Genomic DNA, 23273 nt, shown 5'->3' with positions numbered 1-23273 from the left:
TATATGTCATCTATGGTTGTCTAATGGGCTTGAGGGTGTGTTAAAAATAGACACTTTGGGACCATCACTCTGTCCCAGCCTTGTGCAGGGTACCACACACTGGATCGAGACAAATCTTCTGTCATCAGGAACTTACGAGTTTACTCTAGGAAGAGAGAGGAAAAAGACAAACTAGACTGAAATATGTCCAGATTTTTATTACTTCAGTAAGTCCAGAGTCTTTTACACATTTACTGACTCTTTGGAATCTGAAATGTTAGTTCTTGCTGGGTATGGTGGCACACAACTACGCCTGTAGTCCCAGCACTGGGGAAGTGGAAACATGAAGATTCAAGTTTGGCCTGGGCTGTGGGTATATTCCAAGTCATCACGAGTCACACCGTGAAGCCCTGTGTCCAAGAAGCAGAAAGATGTTTCTTTTCTTAACAGTTTTTCCTTTGTGTTCAGAGTGTGTCCCAGTCCATCCTGCATAACACATGGTGTCAGAAAGTAGTTATAAAGTAGTATATAAAAATCTACATCTTCAAGATCTTAAAAATTGATATCTATTAGTGAATCACTGAAAACAGAACAGTGATCTATGGGAACAGGGCAACTGTTACACTGTCTTCTGCACATACCTGGCAAAGCTTGCTTCAGTGGGAAGGGCAGTGGGAAACCCTTGATTTTTCAACAACTTTGGGTAGAACAATTTTCCTATATCTGGCTCAGGGGAAGGAGATGGATGCTATTAGAGGAGCTAGCCCAGGAACCCTACCTCACTGACTTTTGCTTTCCTCAAACAGCCAAGATTTCACTTCTAGAAGAAAATTTCTCTTTTACCCTCTTCCTCCACATCTCCAACACCCTCACCCCAGCCTTCACTCTTTTTGATTTTTCGAGACAGGGTTTCTCTGTGAAACAGTTCTGGCTGTCCTGGAACTCACTCTGTAGACCAGGCTGGCCTCCAACTAACTGAGATCTGCCTGCCTCTGCCTCCCAAGTGCTATGATTAAAGGCGTGCGCCACCACCACCCAGCCAGTCTTCAGTCTTACTGCTTTCCTATCACTCATCCTGAACTCCTTACTTTTATTTTGTTGGTCACTATGAGAGACAGAAATTCCATTTTCTTCCTGGGTACTTAGAAGTGTGTGAAGTAGCCTTTCATTCTCCATACAGGAATGAGCCAGCAAAGAGAATAAGCCTCTACTCACTCCTCTCCCCACCCGATCCTACCCCATCTTTCTGTCTCCAGCTTCAAACCAGGGAAGGAGCTTCCCTGCCTCTGTTGCTCTTCACCTCGGGCCTTGGATCTGTTCTGCCTGCTCAGACTCAGGTTTAGAGTCCGGTCCTGTCTCCTTTGCTCAGCATGCTCACAACTTAGGGACATCTTTTGATACATCTTAGACACAACATCTAGTCAACTTACATAGCCTCTTTCCTCTGGTACCTCCTCTTTCTAATGACTGTGACATTAGCCAACTGCACATCCCAGAAGCCTTGGGTGCCTCCAAGGTGGCTGCTGTTAATGACTTTGAGGTCATTTCCTGTTGTGGGAGGTCACTTGTTCATTTCCCGGCTCCTGAAATAATTACACAGAAACTATATTATTTACAATACTGCTTATTCAATTAGCTTATGCATATTTCTAGCTCACTCTTATCTCTTAAATTGACCTATTTCTGTTATTTTATATTTTACCATGAGGTTCATGGCCTACCTGCAAGGTTCTGGCTCCCATCTGTCTCTGGCGGGGCTACATGACTTCTTGCGACTCTGCCTTCTTTCTTCCAGAATTCAGTTTAGTTTTCCCTACCTAGCTCTACTCTGCCTTATCACAGGCCAAGCCAGCTTCTTTATTCATTAACCAATAAAAGCAACACACGTCCAGAAGGACTTCCCACACCAGTTTCCTGTAAGTGTCTGGACTATATCAAGAGGGTCCCCACTTTAAGTGCTGCTTCTCTCTGTTCAGCCTGATTCATAGTTTTCCTTCCAATGGCTACTTTCCAGTCAGCGGTATTGCACAGCCCTTCTCTGACCTGAACAGTTACTGCTGCCACCTGGAGACTCCTGGCAGCGCGCTCGTGCTCTCTCTCTCTCTCTCTCTCTCTCTCTCTCTCTTTTGGTCTTTGTACATCTTTGTATAAATCTCTGTGTCTATCACAGGTTACTTCAGCTAATCTAACTTTGTTGCTGTATAGTCCACGTAAATGCCCGAGTGTATAGTGGGAAAAGGCTTCTGATCTGTGGCCAACTTTTCTAGCCTACTGAATCTTGTTGACCTTTTTAAGTTTACTTTGTTTTAATTATCTTGTTCCTGATTAAGTGCAGGGGCGAATGTTTATAAGTAACTCACAGTCTCGTAAAGAGACCTCTGGCTTCATTATGTGTGTCACAGCATCCAAGGCGTAAGGAAGACCTTCAGGTAGATAAGGATATCTCCCTAAAAGTGGGAAGAATAGTATGTTCAAAACTTTCCTGGGGAAGCTTAGAAGCAGTACTCTTTGGAGAAAGTATAAATAAGTCATAAGAAATTTTCTATTAACCTAGTATACCCAAATTACACAAATACTAAAAGTCCCCCAAGTATGCAGTAGGCAGAGATCATAACCAAAAGTGGCGCATCAGCTACCATGCGGCTCAGCTGTGCTGGATCTTTGTCAAGCAGCTGTGCTGGCTTTATGCCTTTTGCTGTTCCCATCAAATACTACTGTGCTACCCTGCCTTTACAAAAACACAAATAGAACCTCTGTAACATCCAGCAAGATGGCTCAGCAGGTGGAAACACTTGTTGCCAAACCTGGAGATCTGCCTTCCATCTCCAGAGCCCACAGAAAAACGAAAGGAGAGAGCTGACTGCATGAGCATGTCCTCTCACCTCCACCTCTGCAGCACGGCACACCTTCACACGTCACACATACACAAAAGTGATTTTTAAAGATAAAATTACTCTATAGGTCAGTGACTTTTTGGAAATTAACAAAGACTGAGTGTGAAATACCTTGTAGATTAAAAAATGCATAGGTTTGTAGCCTTTACATTCTTTATGTGAGAATATATTTTGACCTGTAGCTGTTGGAATTTATACCAGCCTCAATATTTACAAGATCAGCTACGTTTTCACTGTCACAGCTTGTGACCTCCAGCCTAATCCTAATAAGACTCTCAGGGCCTTTCAGCCTTCTAGAAGTAAGTATGTCCTGGTGAAGCACGAGTAATAAAAACCCAGAGACAGAAATTGGGATTCCAACTGAAGATCTGAAAAGCAGAGCAGCCAGCCTCTGACTCTTACCTCTACTTCAGATTGAAATGGCGACCTGCCTCCAGGAATCTCAGAATGAGACTAAGCCTCAGAGGTGTTTCCTCCCATGTTATAATCCTCTCTAGGGCTGGGATTAAAGGCATGTGCACTCAGTTTCTGTGGCAACTAGTGTGGCTACTGGGATTAAAGGTGTGTGTTAACACTGCCTTGTCTATAAGACTGACCAGTGGGACTGTTTTACTCTCTGATCTTGAGGGAAGTTTTATTTACTAAAATACAAATGAAATACCACTGCATCCTGGACAGTTACAGCTTTCAGTTCAGTGTTTTTATGCAATTCCTGGGTGTGCAAAGGAGGAGTTCTTTGTTTCTTTCTTATGCTTTCTCTTGGGCTCCTTTCCTTTTTGTTGTTTGTTTTGTCCAATCCCAATATGTGTTTGATTTATCTTACTATAGTTTATAATATTAGTCCTTAGAAGCCTGTTTCTTTTCTAACGAGAGACAGAAAGGGAGAAGATCTGGATGAAATAGGAGGTGGAGAGAAACTGGGAGGAATAGAGGGAGGGAAAACTATAATCAGAATATAGTTTGTGAGAAAAATATCTATTTTCAATTAAAGAAAAAATAGATTAAAAATTAAATAGATATTTAATTTATATTTTAAGTATGTTCAACAAATTTTTATGTATATTTAATATATTTTTGTCATTGCCCTTGAATTTGTTTGCTCTTATAAATGACATCATTTTCAAGACTTTTTTTTTTAACTGATTATAGCAGATAGTCATATAAAGAAATAAGTATGTCCAGGTAGCCCCTGCCTAAAGGATTGTTGAGGTGGGATTTATGCTGAGTTTACTTTGGTGGAAGAGACAACTTGAAGGCACTTAGCACTGGCTTCCTCATTTCTCCTCAGGTATACCTTGAAAGGCTCTTGACGTATGCAGAGATTGACATCTGTCCAGCCAACTGGAAGCGCATTGTTCTAGGGGCAATCCTGCTGGCCTCTAAGGTGTGGGATGACCAGGCTGTGTGGAATGTAGATTACTGCCAGATCCTGAAAGACATCACAGTGGAGGACATGTAAGTGTGGCCGTCACTCTGTTTCAGGGCTGAGTAGAGGCAGAGCATGCCTCTTTTGGATGGCCTGTACAGTCTAGCTGCTGGGTCCAGCCTTGGCTTGTATTCAGGTCCTGAGATAGGGAAGGGGTGTTGGATGAAGGAAAATTTCTGACCACCAAGTGAATTGCCCGCAGGTAACCCCAAATAGCTCAAGCTGTCTTTATTTATACTTAAACAGACCTTTTCTTACATGGACAGCTTTATTATTGGCTTCTATTTTTGACTTTTAAGAAATACATCATAAACTTTATGAAAGCCCCCATTGTTTCCCTGTATGTTTCCCCAAATATACCTTCCTACCCCCTACAAAATCTTATTCTAGACATAGAGTTCAGTGTTTTTTGCAGGCTTAACCATATAATGAGCCAGACACTTCCATCAGCTGGCAGCTATTGTGGTTACAAAGTTAAAAAGTAATAGACATGGGCACACAAAGCCTCAAGGACAACTGTGTTCAAACTCAAACAGTTCTTCCATGTCTACAAGATATGCTTTTCTACAGTTTTCTTCTTCACAGAAGGGTCCCATGTCTTGATCTCTCTGTAAAAGGCAGACTTTACTAAGGCACTCTTTCCCATCTCACTATCCCATACTTCTTCCACCAACATAAACTCCTGTGTGTGGCAAAGATGGATCTCTCCATCCCATATTTTACGTTGCATTTTCCCCCGTTGAATCATACTAGATCCTATCATTGATTTTATATGCTTGGTGCCCAGGGAACTCATTCTCAGTGGTTGGCACTGTGTATTCCGGAGACTTTTCTCCTACTCTATGTATGCATGCCTTACTGCCCCTTCCAGAGAACTGTGAGACATGGCTAATGTTCCAAGTGTTGTTTTCTCACATGTACCTAACTGTCTTTATTGAGTCAGAAAAGTTCCCAGGATTAGGTGCTGTGGTTAGTAATTCCAGATAAGAGATTTGAGAAGCATTAGCTGCCTACTGAAACTTAGAGAAAAATATTCAAAAAAGAGCAGAATTTTTAGGGAAAATTACAGCTGTTGCAAGTGTGACTGACAAAGAAAACTATAAGCTGCCCAAAGAATTAACAATATAATGAGAGAGAAAAGAGCGTTCCAATTTCATGAATTTTGCAAATTCCTATCCTGATCCATGGATTTATTGGTCCTTGCCAAATAAGAATCCATTTCCATGGGTGCCTTGCCCCAAGGAAACCTTTTGGACAGGTAGTCATATGCTGATCCAAGACTAGGCTACATGGCTCCTGACATAGAGTGAATAAATTTGGCTAAATGTTGTCAAGCCCCGCAGGGAACCTGCCTCTGGACATATAGTGAACTGTATTTCTTGTCATTGTGATCATGAATAGGTGCTGGAAATACTTTCCAGTTTTGTGAAAGTATTTACTGAAACTTTTAACAGGTAAATACTCCTTTGGGGGTTTGTATTTGGACTCCTTTGTCACTTCAGACCATAACAAAGCCCATGCTCCTCTGTGATCAACGAGCCCAACCCAAGAAACTCAGTAGCTAGAATAACATGTGTCCATTTGGCTTCAGAAAGCACATTCCAAGTTTTGGTATATTTGACAAGTTCAAATACTAAAAATCATCCATGTATTCCTGGGGCTTGATGTGCACCAGCATCATCCTTCCATTCTTTTTTTTATTTTTGGTTTTTCAAGACAGGGTTTCTCTGTAGAAACCTTTTATGAGGCTGTCCTGGAACTAGCTCTTGTAGACCAGGCTGGCCTCGAACTCACAGAGATCCGCCTGCCTCTGCCTCCCGAGTGTTGGGATTAAAGGTGTGTGCCACCACAGCCTGGTTCATCCTTCCATTCTTTCTTCAAGCCCAGTGGAGGTGTCTCCATGTGGGAAGAGCTGTCCACCTGGCTTCCAGGGCCATGTGAGGATTTCCTAGCTGACTATGAGAATTATCAGTTGAGGACCTACACACAGAAGTCACAGAAGCGCTCAGCTCTCCCAACTACCTGGAGTCAGTTGTAGTTGGTTATCACTTCTGGCATTCTTTGCCTGGCTTAGCTCTTTAGCTAAGCTCCCTGAGGAAGTTTCTAACAGGAGGTTACCAGCTGTATCCCAATTGTGCCACATTCTTGAGCCCAATAAGCCTAGAGTGAGAATCTTTATGCAGCCTGTTGGGAAAGTCACCAGACTGTAGGCATATTGACATGCTGGCCTCAGATCCTTACCAGCCTCCCTCACTACTGCCTCCTGCTTCAGTGAAACCTTATTCTGTGATACCCATCAAAGCTCACAGACTCAGCTTTGCTTCTGTGTCTGTGAGCCCTTTCTGTGTCTGCTGTTTTGTCACAGTAAGAGGAAGTTTTTATTAGCTGATTTCATAGGAGAACAAAGTTCTTTACCTTATTTCAGGGTGAAAGAATGAGAGAAGCTTCTAAAGCACTGTCATTCTGACCCACGGGAGACAAGTTCTTAGTGCATGCAATTCTAGCCCAGGCTTCTTCTTAGGGATTACTTTTTCATTAGATCCCTGATAACCTTCAACTCTTTATTGCATGCCAAGGAATGTGTCTGCTTGACGCTTCCTGTTTGTGAGCATGAATAATGACTTGGGACTTTGTGAGGTAGAGGTGCCTGAGTTCTTTGTACAGTTATATCTATCCACTTAGAATAAAATAGCTGCTGAACTGAGACTACCTTCAGCATACAGTTATTACTTATAACCTAGATGCTTACAAAAAAGGGAGACAATATAGATGAACAAGGCATTGACTGACATGGCGTGTGGGGGGGTGCTGTGTATTAGTCTCTAGGCTGTGAAGAAGGCCAGAATATTCATTTCTTAATTCATTCTCTCCCTGTCTAAAAATGATGAGTAAAAATTACATGTACTTTAAAATTCCAGGTATAATGAAGTTTAAAATAACCATGATATGAAAAGCTGCTTGGACTGTATGATGGCAGCATCAACAGTAATATTTCTGCAATTTACTGAATACATCCTAGACACAAAGGAACAGCTTTTGTATGTTTTTGATGGCTCATGGTTACCCATAAGTGCTGGTATTATCTCCATCGAGATGAATTTAAGGTACCAAGAAATTAAGAATGCCCAAGTCTGTTGACTATTAAGTAGTAAGGCCAGAATTTCGATTTCTTCTCGTGGGAGCAGTTTCTTTCAACTATAATGTTTTTAAATGACTTTTTTCCTTGAAATACAAGTACTTTGCTACACACACACACACACCTAGAAAATTTGGCCAGGGTTCATTCAGCTGAAATTCATTGCAAAGAATTGTTTGGGGGCTGAAGATAGAGCTCAAAAGGCTTGCCTCACACATCTAAGATTCTGGGTTGGGCCTCCACTAGTTACAAAAAAGAGATTATTTTGATGACAAAAGAATATATTCTTTTGTTGGATCCCCAGTATCTTAAGCAGTTAGATATTATAATGAGGTTTCCTTGAAGGAAACTGCTTCCTCCTGATTTGAAAGCATTATGGTGCATGTAGTAATAGTTCTCTTGCAAAAGTTCTATGTGTTCCATATCTTGTTTTTTTGTTTTGTTTTTCAAGACAGGGTTTCTCTGTGGCTTTGGAGCCTGTCCTGGAACTAGCTCTGTAGACCAGGCTGGTCTCGAACTCACAGAGATCCACCTGCCTCTGCCTCCCGAGTGCTGGGATTAAAGGCGTGTGCCACCACCGCCCGGCTTTCCATATCTTGTTAAAAGAAAAGTAATTGTATTTTACACTGCTTTCTGTCCTTTTTTTTTTTTTTTTTTTTTTTTTGAGCCCTGTTGCTGACCAAACTCACTCATTGACAGACAAGCCACAGCTGACACTCATTAGGATATTAGCATTTACTGAATGGCTTCATGGTGGTGACTGAGCAGAGGGGAAAAGCACATAGGAGCACTTGGTTCTAAAGTGTAGACTGTAATCAGGTTTGGTGACAGAATCTTGCAATCCTCAACATTTGGAGGTAGAGACATGGAGATCCAGAGTTCATGGCCAGAGTGTCAGTAGTTCTCTTGAAGAAAATGGAAGATGACCTCGTCCATGGCCTTCTTGTGCCCCCTCACCTGCTTCTGGAGACCCCAAGCCTCCATCAGGCCTGTTCTTTTCTCTCCTGACTAAATAGCAATCATTTGAGGCACTTTTGTGATGATCCCGCCATTTGTTCTGAAAACCAAATTTCCTGTTTTGAATAGGCTCTTAATCTATGCTGTGTGTGTATCTCTGTGTGTGTATCTGTGTGTGTGTGTGTGTGTGTGTGCATGTGCCAAAAAACCTATGTATTCTCCTAAGGGAAGCATGTATGGAGAGACCTGTGGATGGATAAGTCTGTCCTATCCCACCTCCCCTCTCCCTGCCGCTAACCACAGCAAAAGAAAGAAGGCTGCAGAATCTTCCTGGTAGACCATCAGTGCAAAGAATGCTTTGTGTGGTGATCCACCGTAACCATAGAGGTCTTCATACTTTCTAGCTTGACTTGTCCATCTCTATAAAGTTTTGGAAACTTGTCTATCGTGTGTGTGTGTGTATGTATATACTGATATATATATATGCTGATGCTGAAGCTTTTTCAGTAAGTAGAATGTCACTCATCTTTAATCCTAGCACACAGGAGGAGTCCCAGACCAACCAAATACCAAGACTTACCTCAGAGATAGCAAGGGACAGGTTTCTCTCAACATAATATGTGATTAATAGCATTTAAAGTTGTAAGTGTGAACTAGCGCCTGAGTCCCACCATTATGAGTCCATGTTCTCAGAGTGAGGTTTTAGAGTGTCCCCTTTCCTCATTGAGCTCTATTTCTTTTTGAGTTTGCTTCATCATTAATCTTTTCCTTAAAATTACCCGTAATAGAAAACGTTCATACAGACTGAAACTGCAGTGCTAATATCTGGACTACAATAGTGTCACTTATAGTTGGGCGGTAGTAGCGCAGGCCTTTAATCCTAGCTCTTGGGAGGCAGAGGCAGGTGGATCTCTGTGAGTTTGAGGCCAGCCTAGTCTACAAGAGCTAGCTCCAGGACAGGCTCCAAAATGCTCTCCAAAGCTACAGAGAAACCCTATCACCAAAAAAAAAAAAAAAAAAAAAAAAAGAAAGAAAAAAAGAAAAGAAAGAGAAAAAAAAAAGTGTCACTTACAAAAACCTCATCTCATCAGCACTCAGTTGATAAGGACAGTATAAAGAGTCAGGTGTGGTGGCACACAACTATAATCCCATCACTAAGAGATAGTGTAGGAGTATGAATTCCAAACCAGCCTGGACCCTGTCTAAAAAATAAAACAGAAAGTATGAATCTATAAAAGTTAGGAGATAAACTATCTGGGAAACAGATCTATTAAAGATATTGGTATAGCTGATTTTTCTTTTACTTGTTCATATTTTCATGTATGATTGTTACCTAGTGACATAAGTTATTCCTATTCTCTTACCTTTTATAATAGTCAAGAGGCTATGACATTCTAGGGATTTTGGTATATTAGTACCACTGAATTATTTTGATGTTTTCTAAGTTACATGCTAAAATTATAGTCATCTGTTGATACAAATTACTTAAAACCACTAGGTATTCCTTTATTTTTCTATTAACTGGTCACTGGAATTATTTGCTTTCTCAACATTAACATTCCAGAGTTCCAACTTGGGATGAGGAACCTGCATAAGACTGGATGCATACCCTGCTCCCCTCCCAAAACAGAATAAAGATAATGGAAAGAGGCAAAAGCAATATTGTGCTCCTCCTCAGAGGCTATTGCTGGCCAGTCACCTTTAGCAGACAAAAGTGATAGTTGCAGGTGAAGTCTTTCTCCCATGCTGTTGGCTTACTCAGCATGCTTGAAGTATTCTTTTTACTGTAGGTAAATGCACATCCCAGCATGAAGACTTGAACCCACACAGAGCTCTGTAACAGATTCTGACTATTAGCAGCCAAACTAGATCTTCTCAGAGGTCATTCATTAAACTTTTGACCCATAAAACTGAGGACATATCCATAATTGAAGACACGAGGTTTTAAAGAAGACATAAAGCTAAAATGGGGTCATCAGGATAGGTCCTAATTGTGACAAAAGTAAGCCACTGAGCAAGAAAGTTCTCTTGCCTTGACTGCTGACAGTTTGCTATCCAAATGGGACAAGCAGGACACAAAAGAAAGAACTGCCAAATTTTGCCTGGACAAGGTAGAACAGCCCTTCAGTAAATCCTGCTTCACAGATAAGTCTTTCTGACATTCTAGATCTGTAAGGCCAAAGATGGATGCCCAAATGTTGCAGAGGAACCTTGGGTGAACTGTCCAGGAAACCAACTGTTTCTGTCATTTCTCGTATTTTTTTGGAAGTTGCTTGTTTGCACTTCCTTTTTACTCAGTTAATATTATTTCCTTCTTAGGTCTCTGATGGAGTTGAAAACTTTATAGTTACAGTTTTCCTTTTTACCAAATTCAGAAAAGAAATTCACTAAAGAAGTGTAAAGTAAATAAGGTTAAGATACATCGAAAGATAGTTTTGGATGCTAATACAAATTAGGATAGAAAGTGAATTAAATACAAGACTTTGGCCTCAACAAGTTAGGATAGATACTGGAATATTTTCTTTGAATTTGTCAAATGCAAATGGACTAGACATTCTTGATGTATTTATTGTCTGTATATATTGTACATAGCTATTGTACTTACTGTACATAGTTTTATATTAGTTATGGCTTTTTTTTTTTTTTTTTTTTTTTTTTTTGGTTTTTCGAGACAGGGTTTCTCTGTGGCTTTGGAGCCTGTCCTGGAACTAGCTCCGTAGACCAGGCTGGTCTCGAACTCACAGAGATCCGCCTGCCTCTGCCTCCCGAGTGCTGGGATTAAAGGCGTGCGCCACCATCGCCCGGCGGCCTTTTTTATTTTAGACAAAAAAGGGAAAACATGGTAATATTGTGTTTGTGCTATATAACAAATAAGTCAGAGGCTAGGCAGTATTGGCACACACCTTTTATCCCTGCCCTTGGGAGGCAGAGGCAGATCTCTGTGAGTTCAAGACCACCCTGGGCTACATGAAATTGATCCAGTCTAAAAGAGAAACAAAGCCAGGTGGTGGTGGTTCACACCTTTAATCCAAATACTAAGGAGTCATACACTGTTAATCCCAACACTAGGGAGGTTGACTAAGTGGAAAGAGGAATATATAAGGTGAGACGAGACAGGAGCTCAGGCATTCAGTCTGAGGATTCATAGGGACAGGATTGCCCTTTGATCTGAGGACTCAGTAGAATTAAGAACTAGTGACTGGCTGCTCTGCTTCTCTGATCTAGCATTTACCCCTATATCTGACTCCAGGTTTTTATTGTTAAAGCTAATAAGCATTTGCGCTACACCTAATCAAATATGTCTGGTGTCCCTAGAAGAGGATATTAGGCCACAGACAGAGAGATAGTGCAGAAAAGGTAGCCATCTGTAGCCAAGGAGAAAGGCCTCAGGAGATACCTTGGTCTTGGCTTTCCATCCTCCAGGACCATGAGAAAACATTTGTTGCTTTGGATACCCAATCTTCCTGGTATTTTTGTCCCAGTTACCTGAGCAGTGTTGGAAATGTGTTCTCACTTGAACAAATACCTGAAAGTGGGGAAGTAGCTTTGGAACTCAGTTCCAAAGACATGTTTCAAAAAGAAAGCTAAACCCCTGCTAGAGCTGGAAACAAAGTCTCCAAAGAAATCCCCTTTAACTCAACTAGCTGGACACTGATGCAAATCAAGCACTTTCGCCTTCCTCCCAGGCCCATGGGTTACTATGGTTACCATGATGCTGTGTTTCCAGCCGCCAGAGGTAGGAAGCAGAAGTGCTCAAAAAGTGCAACAGCACTGCCGTGTTTTTCTCCAATTGTTAATCACCAACTTCTAGCTTAACTAGTTACACTTAAGAAATGTAGTCGGTGCACAAAAACTTACTAGAATTTTGTACTGGTTTAAAGTCCCATTCTTAATTAATCCTCCCAGTATCTGCCAGAAAGTGTTATAGCCACACTACTTCTGAGATGTTAGGTACCTCCTGTTCCTGTTTTTGTGATTCTGTGAAATTTATGCTTGTTAATTGTCTGTGTGGGTATATAAACTGGAAACCATGTGGGATAAAAAAGAACAGAGAGGAAGAGCATCAAAAGAGGAACAACAAACAACAGCAAGACATGGAAAGGAAACCATCAAGAGAGCATTGGAGAGAGCATAGGAAGAATAAATGAGGCTTGATAAAAAGACTTATGTGAGATAATTTATTTAAACCCTCAGATATCTTAGTAAGTTTTTGCCTACTATAGCCATCCTTCTGAATCCTGAGAGTTTTAGTGAACTCAGCCCCAAATAAACTTGAATAGGTCTGTGTGCTGCTCAGGGTACCTCATATGAGTAAAGTCACATAGGGTTTACCTTCTTGCAGCAAACGGTCCTTGAATAATGTCCTCGGGGCTCATCTATTTTATGACCTGTCATCATTCTCTTTTTAAGACTGAATACTCTTTTGTTTCATATACAGTGCCCCATTTTGTTTACCCACTCACCTGCCAGTAGTCACTTCCTGGTGCTTCCATGTTTTGTAAGTGTGAATCCTAGTGCTGTGAACACTAGAGATACCTTCTTGGGACCCTTCAGTCGTGTATTCCACAAGGGTTGTTGCTACTGAGCTCAGTGCTTTAGAAAGACTGGCAAGGTACCAGCTTATGAAATAACTCTACTCCACTTCTGAGTCCTGCTTTCAGCTTAACTAAATGTAACCAGTACAGTTCTGTTTCTGTGCTGTCTTAAACTAGTGTAGCAGTTTCTTTTAAAAGGAGCTTTTATTTATTGACCGGAATGTGTTTCTTATAAATGTTGACACCAGAACTGTTTCCTCAGGATGACTCAGGTGAAGGAAGGAAATCAATAAAGCCTTTTTTTCTTTTGTACCATTGTTAGTTTCCTGTTAACACAGTAAGCTTTCAGATCTGTCCTTAAGTTCATTCTGTAGACTGAAAAAATCAAAACTGGAAATTATTTTTTATTTTATGAGTTTTGTTTGAATTTGCTAGGCTGGCCACAGACTCATGATCCTCCTCTGTCAAGTTCCAGAATGCTGGGAATATAGAATGAAGAGATTTTCTTCTTTGAATAAGCTCTGTAGTGATGCCCATTCATCACTAGGGGGCAGTCTGTACCCATAAGCTGTTGCTTCACACTCAATGGGATTACTTTTATTAAATCTCACTTAAATAAAGCATAGTTGCTTGAAGTTTAAAAACAAAAATCCTAGAAACACTAAAGTCCTTAAAAGTATAAAATTCAGGACAGTTTGTTTATTTGATACATGTGAGCTCTGTTCACAAGAACATACAAAAATAAACAAATAAAAGACCCGAGACAGTGTCGCTTGGAACTCCATCAACAGCTTCTTAACTTTACTTCCTTTCTTCCTTCCATCTATATGTACTTTGTGTGCTTGCTGGGATTTCAGTTCTTCTCTGCCTAATAGCTGTGGCTCAGATCTTAGCCCCTCTATCTCAGCTGCTGTGAAGTGTGGGTCTCTGTGATAGTCACACCTTCTTACAGCATAATGAAATGGTTCTTAGGTGCAAGTTGAGTGGAACTCAGTTTAGCCTGGGAGCAAGATAGTGCTGTACTGGTTCAGGTCTGAAGAGTGATGTGCAGAATGGACAGGATCCACCCAAATTCAGCTTCACAATTGGGGAGTAGAGGCCAGACTTGTAGCGAGTGGGTTCCTTTGGTGACAGTTCCCCAATCTCTGGCTGTCCCTTCCTACCAGAGCTCTACCCTCCCTACTCACATCTGCTTTTTGCTTGTCTAGAAAATTGGCTGGCATGAAAAGCAGGTGTCCTGGCTGAGACAAGTAGAAGCCAACTACACCAAACAGTTTTAGTGTGCTGTGACAAAAGTTCAGAATCAGGTGCTCCAGGGCATTGACCCAACATACTGGGTACTTCCTTTCTGGAGAAAAAACTAGGACCAGCTCCCACAATAGTAACAAGTATGCCTACTTTGAAAGGTAAATGAGATGTTCTCAATACCGACTTTTGAAAATTCACTCCGACTGTTCTTTTTATCAAAATAAAAGTGAGCTGTCTGGGTGAACTGAGACATCTCTCTTCTCCCTGTGGAGACTGTCCAGCAGCCAGCTGCACATGGGACCTGTTAGAAAGTCCAGTCTACAGACCAGCCAAGCTGAAGTTGGAGTAGGGGTAGTCTGTCAGCTTCTTTAACATGTTCCCCCTCTCCCAGCTCAATTCCCAGGCTAATGGAATTTCTTTAAGGACTGGAGCTAGAATTGAACCCTTCCCCTAGTCTTTTCCCATAGGAAGCTCCTAAATACTGCACGCACACACACACACACACACACACACACACACCCGTTGAGGAGATATAGACCTCAGCTACAGAGGCCGCTTCTCTAGGTATCTTCTGAGACTTGGGCCTGTCCTTACTGTTCTTGATGAATTCATTACAGGTAAGGGGGGGATGAGCATTGTCTGTTTCATGACTTAGAGACACAAATGTCCCTAATGCAGTTCTTATTGATCATCTTTCTGGGCTCCAGCTCATGTAGATTTGCCTCTTAACACATATTTAACAGTAGTATTTCATAGCTGGTGTTCAACCAAGCAGTTAATTAGATGAATTTTCTTCCTGGAGGATACAGTTTTCTGCAGTCTACTCTTCAGTGGTTGGCAGTACTAGTAGGCGACTAAATGCAGCTATTGCTGCTTCTGTTCTGCAGGAATGAGCTGGAGCGACAGTTCCTAGAACTCCTACAGTTCAACATCAATGTTCCTTCCAGCGTGTATGCCAAGTATTATTTTGATCTTCGTTCTCTGGCAGAAGCAAACAACCTGAGCTTTCCCCTGGAGCCCCTAAGCAGGGAGCGTGCCCACAAGCTTGAGGTAAGTAGATTCACACTCTGCTGCAGTGCATTGTCCCATTACCATCTCTGTGTCCAACACTGTCTCTCAGAGTGTGCTATGAAATGAACAGGACCCTAGGTGGATAACTAAATACATATGTAATTCATTTTAACAGTCAGATGGCAGTTTTTACTTAATGTACACCAAGTGTATTTTAAAATCAAACATTTTTTAACATCCTTGTGTTTACGGTTTTGCTTTGTTTTGTTTTTATGATTATAAGCCCACAAAATAAGTATTTCTCAGCATGCTTTTTTCTTAAAGTGGGAAGAAGCTGCCAAGTGACCTTAGCAATTAAGAATCCAGAAAAGCTTTTATTATTCTTATTTTTAAAGGATTCTTTTGTGGTTGGAGTTGAGGCCTGCCTCACTGTTCAGTCTGGGTTGAAGGCTGTTGTTCTAACCTGTGTCTATTTATCACAGAAAATGTGTGTTTCCACCCTTCATTACATCTGTGAAAGCAAAGAGAAGGAAGGTAGGAAAGAAAGTGGTGAGAAGGAACTCTAGTGAGATTCCCCTTCTTCATTTTGTGCTAACCCTGAGCTCATCCCTCTGGACTTCAGCCCCTAGGTAATATAATCTCATCCGTAAAGCCTGTTATAGTTTGATTTCTTTGCTATGATAAAAAACTGACCAATACCATCTTGAGTAGGATAGAATTATACTTTTACATCATTGAAAGGGAAGACAAGGTAAGAACCAAAATAGAGGCCCTGAGAGGAATGCTACATAATGGCTTGCTCTCGTGGTTTGCTCAGCATGCTTTATTATACAACTCAGGGCCACCTGCCCAAGAGGGCCAGTCTGATAGAGGCATTTTCTCAGTTAAGGTTTTGTCTTCCCTAATGACTCTAGCTTATGTCAAGTTGACAAAAAAAATAAAATAGAATAACCAGCACAAAACCTTAAACCACAGGGGAAGATGGGAGAGCCCTTTTCAGACTCACTAAGGCCTGTGGTGTTTACCTACTGCTTGTCCCTCCTCTTCAGGGTGTCGCTGTGACAGGGCCAATAGTTGGATACAATCAAGCCAGAGATGGAAAGTGATTTGTTATTGTTGTTTGGTTTTGGTTTCTGCAGAAGTTTTATTTAGTGTGAATTTCCTCCACATTTCTTCTGTTGAACACTATTCTTCTAGTTTCCTAGCTGTGGCTCTATGAAATGTCCTGGCAACAGCATGGGAAAGAAAGGATTTATGCTTAAAATTACCGTCTGATAGTCTATTATTTTAAAGAAAGTGAAAGCAGCTAGTAAAGCAAGGGAAGAAGCTGGGTTCCTAGCACTGAATTAAAACAGAACTGCAAGTGTGGATCTCTGTGAGTTTGAGGCCAGCCTGGTCTAGAGAGCAAGTTCCAGAGCAGGCACCAAATCTACACAGAGAAACCATATCTCAACAAACAAACAAAAAACAAACCAACAGAACTGCAGGGAGATATTGATGTGGCTCTTGACCATGCTGGTTGTGCAGTGCACCTTTACAGGCTGAGTATTGTCTTTTAAAAAAATTATTCTCGCTGGGCAGTGGTGGTACACGCCTTTAATCCCACCACAGAGAAGACAGAGGCAGGCGGATCTCTGTGAGATGTAGTTCTAGTTCTAGGGCTGTTACACAGAGAAGCCCTGTCTCAAAAAACAAGAAAAAAAATTACTCTCAGATGGGCTCAGAGTGTTATCTTCTATGTCTACATGTCAGAGAAAGCTGTTATTACCATATACAGAGAGGTTAAGAGGAGATATTGCTATCTGTTGCTATTGTGAATTCAGAGATACTTGCTAATCTTAGGAAGTTTACATAAAAAAACTTGATCCAAGAATTCTGATGCCCCTAAACAATCAGACTTGTGTTTTTATTATGTTTACCCATATTGTGTGCACCATGTGAGGGGTAAGGCCTCTCAGCCTGGTAGTCTTCTGCTCTCCACTTGACCATGGACGCCTGTCTCTTTTCTTTCCTCCAGCCCTTCTTCTCTGCTGCTGTTGAAGTTATTTTTCTAAAATGCTGTTTTGAATTTTAACATATTCTCTTAAAAAGTACCGTCAGATTTATGCTGGCTGCAGACTACAAAGTCTTTCCCTCCTGGCCCTGTGTGACCCCTCCATCCCTCAGAGTCCATGAGTCTGGCTCACCAACACCCACCATATCAGTTGGCTCCTAGGAAAAACCCTGGACCCTACGTTTTTCTGCTACCATCGTTCTTATGGTTGTCTCTCACTAAGGCATCCTCATTGTAGTTGTCCCTCACAGTAGAATTGGGCATTCCCTCCCTTCTGCTTCCAAGATCATGAGGACACACACACACCACCACCACCACCACCACCACCACCACCTAGTTTTCAAACAGAGTTGGAGTTGTGCCGGGCAGCAAGGCCTATTGAGCCAGCAGAGGCAGGCAGCCTTGCAGAGTCCCTGACTAAGGGATCCCCTTGGGTCCTGGTGTATGCCCTGACCTGCACTGTCTTTCTTTCTCTCAGGCCATCTCTCGTCTCTGTGAGGACAAGTACAAGGACCTGAGAAAACCCACGAGGAAGCGGTCAGCAAGTGCTGACAACCTGATTCTGCCACGGTGGTCCCCCGCCATCATCTCCTAACTGGGGCACCCTTCTGAGGTCATGCCATCCCTTGGTTTCTCCTCTTGTTTGAGAAAAGATGAACTTGGGGTGGTTTGTTCTGTTCTTTTTTCCCCCTTCTGTTTGAACACAGCCCCGTCAAGACTGCCTTCACGCCTCCACACTGCATTCTGCACACTAAGAGGCTTTAGGGGATGTGAAATCAGTGTTCTGGCACCCGGTATTGAGCTTTCCCGGCCGTCATGAACAGCACTTCTTTCATGGAGGAAAAAGACTCTAATCCTGGAGAGGAAATGAAGGAAAGGGAAGTTGTATTGAGGCAGAGAGTACTTGGTAGCTTGACTGTCTCTGGCCATAAATACCAGATGGAGCCAGAGGTAGGTAACAGAGTTGAGTGCACATCCGAGTCAGGAGTGCCATACTGTGCCCTTGGAATCGGTATGCTCTGTAAGACTTCCTGCGTTCCTTCTTGCTGCTTTCTTGAGATTGGGGTGGGGGGTTGTTTGTTCATTTTTATTCTGGTTTGGTTTTGATCCCACAGAGCAGAGAATATAGTTTGTACCCATCATGGCACAGACATCCAAATAAATAGTACTGATTTGTTTATCTCTGCATCATCTTCTCGAGCTGTCTTCCTCACAAGTGAGATGTGCTTATTGTGTTTCTACACACTTGTTTATATGATTCCCCTCCAACAATAGCCGGATTAACTTAACTGTAGTGCTGAACCAAAAGTCTCCCTCTCCTGCCTCACTCCAGGAACGTTGTATCTAGATTACATGGGTGCTTGTGCCTTCCAGTTTTCTTGCAGTTGGTTGTTCTTGGTTTTGTTTTTGTCACCCCTCTCCTTCCCCGGTTCTCTTTTTCTGCTAACATGAAGGTGTAATTACAAAACTCAGTCAGACTTGGTGGCTGAAGGCAGTGGTCCTCAGCATAGGCGTCCTGGAGAGAGAAGCATCCAGGGAGCCAGTTTGCCTGACCTCATTGTGAGGAGCCATGTCCATGTGCTCCCTGCCTGGTCATTCTTCTACTTCCATGTCCGTTGTTGCAAGCAATATTCTTCTTGACTTTTATATGTTTACTTTAAATCAAATTCAGTCTATTTGTATACAGTTTTTTTAAAAATCTAAAATTAAAAAAAAAGTGTGGGGGAGGGAGTGGGTGGGTGGGTATTCCAGCGGGAAGATCACTAAAGGGAAAAATGTTACTATTTCCTGAGGTATTTTTCACAGAATGGTTGAATAAAAAAAAAACTCAACTTGCATTTTCATTGTGGGTGCTTGGAGAAGCTACACAAACTGTGAAGGCTCATGCTTCCTTTATTATAACCAACGTTTGTGTTTTCTGACTGTTTCTGATTTGCTTTGGGGCTAGATCAGACTCTTTTGTTGAGTAAAATAAAGGGGTTAAAGGTACCCTGTCAATGAGAAAATCTGACCTGCAGTCCAAGAATCCAAGTCACTCACACACAAGTGCTTTGCTTCTGCTCCTTGTAGGTTACAGTGACCAAGGTTTGTAAGTTTTTCATTGTTTGAGACACTTGGGATAAATGCTAGCATTCGGCTTGTTACATCCTCTGTGTGATCTGGGAAGAGTTTAGAATTGTCTGTTAATTTGTGTTGAATACTCTGAAATCATATGCCTGACCCAACAGGTCCCTCTCCATGGAACACACTTTGGAAATGAAAAGAACAAAATGTCAGAATCCCAAGAGCATGGAGCCAGAAATGTTACAATCAGGGTTCAGTGGAGTGCGTTTTGCAGTTATGTTTCTAGTCAGAAGTGTGAGCAGTTCTGGCCTACATGTACAAAACAGGAAGTGAAAAATTAACTACCCTCCTATCGCACCTTTGATGATTTGCTCTAAGTGGGAAACAAAATCAGCTTCTCTCTTCAAGAACTTTAAACGGAGGCTAAAATGTCATTTCGTATTCTCTCTTCTCTAGAACTCTAAAAGGGACCTATTTTTCTTAGCCAAATATGAATACCTCTTAGATGAGTTCCTTCCTCTCGTGTAAAATACCTTATTTTACCAGCCCGTTTCAGAAAAGAACTGCTGACTTGTTGCAGAAATCTTATTTTTATTCCTTTTATTTGAATGGGAGATTTGGAAATTGACTTATGTAAATATTTCAATGCACCTGATACTATTTTGTGGAGTTTATTAAACTACTTTAAAAGACTGTACAGTCTATTTATTGTATGTGTGTACACACAGTCTGATATCTGACATCAACAGTGACTCCTTAAAGCCTGGCTCAGTTTTATTCAGACTGATGGCTGTTGTGTTTAAGCCTTGTGCACTGGACTCTACCTCTGAATAGGAAACTTCCCTACACATCAGTGAGTGTTAATTTGTATTAATTGATTGTGTTTCTTGCACTAAGGATTTCAGTTGTACCTTTTAGCCTGAATCACTAGGCATGTAGGTAGAGACCCATTTCATTTTCCTATACGATGTTGAAAACTTTATTTTCTGTTCTCTGGATTGTTCTAAGCTTGCCAAAAGAAAAAGGAGAAAAAACAAAAAATGTAACAGTGTGTGTTATTAAATCATAGTGGCTGTAACTTGTTTGCAAAGTAGTTTGGTGTCCAGCAGGTAACAGTGGATGCTGTTCAGGAGTGCTGTGCTCTCAATGCAGCCTTTAGTGGAGAGCTCGTCACTGAAAGACGAAGAAGGCCACACAGTTTTTTTGACTTTTAAACTTGATCTAAACAGCAAATATAATTTGTTGGAGAATAATAAACAACACATCTTGGTAAATTATGTTTTACACTTTCAACTGGGAGAGGAAAGTAGTTGAGTTTAAATGAAGTTAAAAAGTACTGAGAACCTGAAGGCCCTAGAGGTGCTCTCATGCCTTAATGCTCAGGTGAGACCAGCTAAGGCCTCACACCTCCAGCTGTTGGGTCTAGCTCTTCTGTGTTCCTTCTCCATGGTCTCTGCCTGGGACATCTCCGTCTTGGGGTTTCCTTTGGTTCAGGGGATTTTTGCTGTTTAGCTGAGCTTCAAGGCAGAATTTAGTGAGTCATGATTTTGCATATTCCTGATACTTTAGGGACTGCAACCTGGGGCCATATTTTAAGTTTTGAGTGTGTGTGTGTGTGTGTGTGTGTGTGTATACATACATATATATATATATATATATATATATATATATATAGAGAGAGAGAGAGAGAGAGAGAGAGAGAGAGAGAGAGAGAGAGAGAAGAGAGTATATATATATATACACACACCTAGTTCATTATAAGTATTTAATATGTACATAGAACAAATAGTGTCTGCCTTCCTGCTGTTTTTTTTGTTGTTGTTGTTGTTGTTTTTTGGGTTTTTTTTTTATGTTGAGATAAAATTGGACAGGTTTTCCAGGGTGGTAGCACTGGCCTGTAAACCCAGTGGACAAGAGGATCATAATTTTGAGGCTGGCCCAGGCTATCTAGTAAGGTTTTATGGGTGGTGAGTAAACTCGTTCTAAGCAGTGTGAGAATGTGTGTGAGCCTTAGATGATTGAAAGACTATGAGACCAGACCCACTTGGGACTTGAAGCAGGTAGGACCAAGGTAGAACACATGCTGTCATTAAATACTGTCTCTGTCTTACAAAGCACTGAGGCTGGGTAGTTCTTAAAAATATGGATGATCTTCTGAAAAGCCAGTCACAGCCAGTGCCTATACTTGTTAACAGAAGAACCAGGAAACAAAGCCTTCAGCAGTGTTGGGGAAAGTGCTTACTTAGGGCTTGAACCCTCAGTTTCATGAACAAAGAAAACTCCAGGCCCCCATGGAAATAACAACTCACTCTTACTGAATGCAGAGCACAGAACAGCACCTGAATAGCCTTCCCAGGAGCAAGCTGCATTAGAAATGAGGTTGTCAGTGGAGCGTGTGCTCAGTGCTGGTGACTTGGCCAAGCCATACTCCTATGCTACTTGTTAGAGCTTCTTACTGAGTATGTACACGGTAAGGCTACCAGTCTTCTGGTGCCACTTTTACTAGAAATTTCTTCAGAAACCATACAAAATGATTACTTTTATTGACTGTATAAGAGTCACTGGAAGCCGCTTTTGTGTGTGCACTGCTGCAGGGTGAGCTATGCCCAAGCCAAGATTTGTTACAAAATGGCATAGAGAGTTCTATAAGAATCTATTTATAGTAAGAAATGTCCTCCAACATGTTGTCTGACTGGATGACATTTGGGTTTTACAGGTCCCAGTAAACTATCTTGTATCCTTTTGTGCTTTGTTTGGGGGTAGGGGACTTTATTCCTTTTGAGTACTTTTGTTTATATAAATAAATTATTTCAAATGTGCAATCAAAGAATGTCATCTCAAAATAAATGGAGTTTTGACAAAATTGTTAACCATGACTTGAGCTTATATGTAATATTTTGTTGGTGTTGGTGTTAATCTGTATTGCAATAGAACCTGGAGTTCCATTCCAAGTCTGAACTTGGACAAACTTTCACTTCTGTTCTCGGTGAAGGTGGCTGTCAAAGACTCTTGCTAATACATGAAAACACATCCTAAGTGCTGCTTGTGGAATACACCTCTGAATTCTGGTAGGAAAGGGGCACATAATGTAAAACGAAGCATAAGCCCACCTGAGTTCCCCTGGGGATGCAAGGGTGGTCGTTGATAGATGCAGTTCTCACATAAAGGCCACGTTTTTTCCAAAGTCAGTTATGTTCTGTCCTTTCCCAGCTCCTTTGCTGTAGCTGTTGTTGACCTTGTCCTCTAGTAGAGTTCCACTTAATTTAGCCATCGTATTCTTGTCTGGGTTTATAGATAACTGAGAAATATCAGAAAAATGACATGGATATATGACTTCACCACCACGACTATGCCAGGTGGAGCTGTTCTAGGAAGAATGTTGCTTCCCAGGTTTGCAAGCCTGACCTTGTCCTGGAAGTCTAACCTTGAAAAAGGGACTTTGGCTCCTTGTGGCATGTCCCACCTGTCCAGAGATGAATAGACAACCATTTCCAAGCTTCCCACATCTGCACTTGAGCACCAGCTACTGAAGTCTGTGCTCGATACGCTGGTGTTGGGCTCATTGCAGGACATACAGACAAGGTCTTTGCAGGAGGGCTCATCAACAAACAGCTACAACTGTATACTTTGAAATGTTGTGTATGGAAATTGGAATGAAAGTGACTTTCTGAGTTGAGGTATATGCAAGAGATGTGGGAAAGAGGGTTACTATGGAGAGCTACTGAAATGTTTCACTATATGGTACTGGACTCCATTGCCAAGTGTGGCTGTGGTGCTCAGAGAGTAACTGATAAGAAGCACAGCTTCTGCCTTTGTACACAAAAGCCAACAGGGAGAAGAGCTCTGCCTTCCTCACGCATGAAACATTGGCAACAAGCTATTATCCGATTCTTGAAATAATTTGTTGGTACAACTTCTGGAAGGAATTAGCCCTTCCTATGTCTATCATGTTGCTGCAGGTTGTGACTGA

General features: G+C 41.6%; 1 protein-coding gene across 1 annotated transcript in view; it reads left to right on the top strand.

Annotated features, from left to right (window-relative positions):
- Positions 1–18425, top strand: part of Ccny (cyclin Y) — a 93419-nt gene extending 74994 nt beyond the window's left edge. The window contains exons 8-10 of the mRNA XM_057754208.1: positions 4162–4328; positions 15063–15225; positions 17718–18425. Of these exons, the coding sequence (XP_057610191.1) occupies positions 4162–4328; positions 15063–15225; positions 17718–17834 (447 nt within the window). The 3' untranslated portion in view covers positions 17835–18425. The remainder of the gene's footprint in view (positions 1–4161; positions 4329–15062; positions 15226–17717) is intronic.
- The last annotated feature ends 4848 nt before the right edge of the window (positions 18426–23273 follow it).

This window comes from Chionomys nivalis, chromosome 21 (genome assembly GCF_950005125.1).
Source record: "Chionomys nivalis chromosome 21, mChiNiv1.1, whole genome shotgun sequence".
In the NCBI taxonomy this organism is placed as follows: domain Eukaryota; kingdom Metazoa; phylum Chordata; class Mammalia; order Rodentia; family Cricetidae; genus Chionomys; species Chionomys nivalis.
This window is presented reverse-complemented; position numbering and strand designations above follow the sequence as displayed.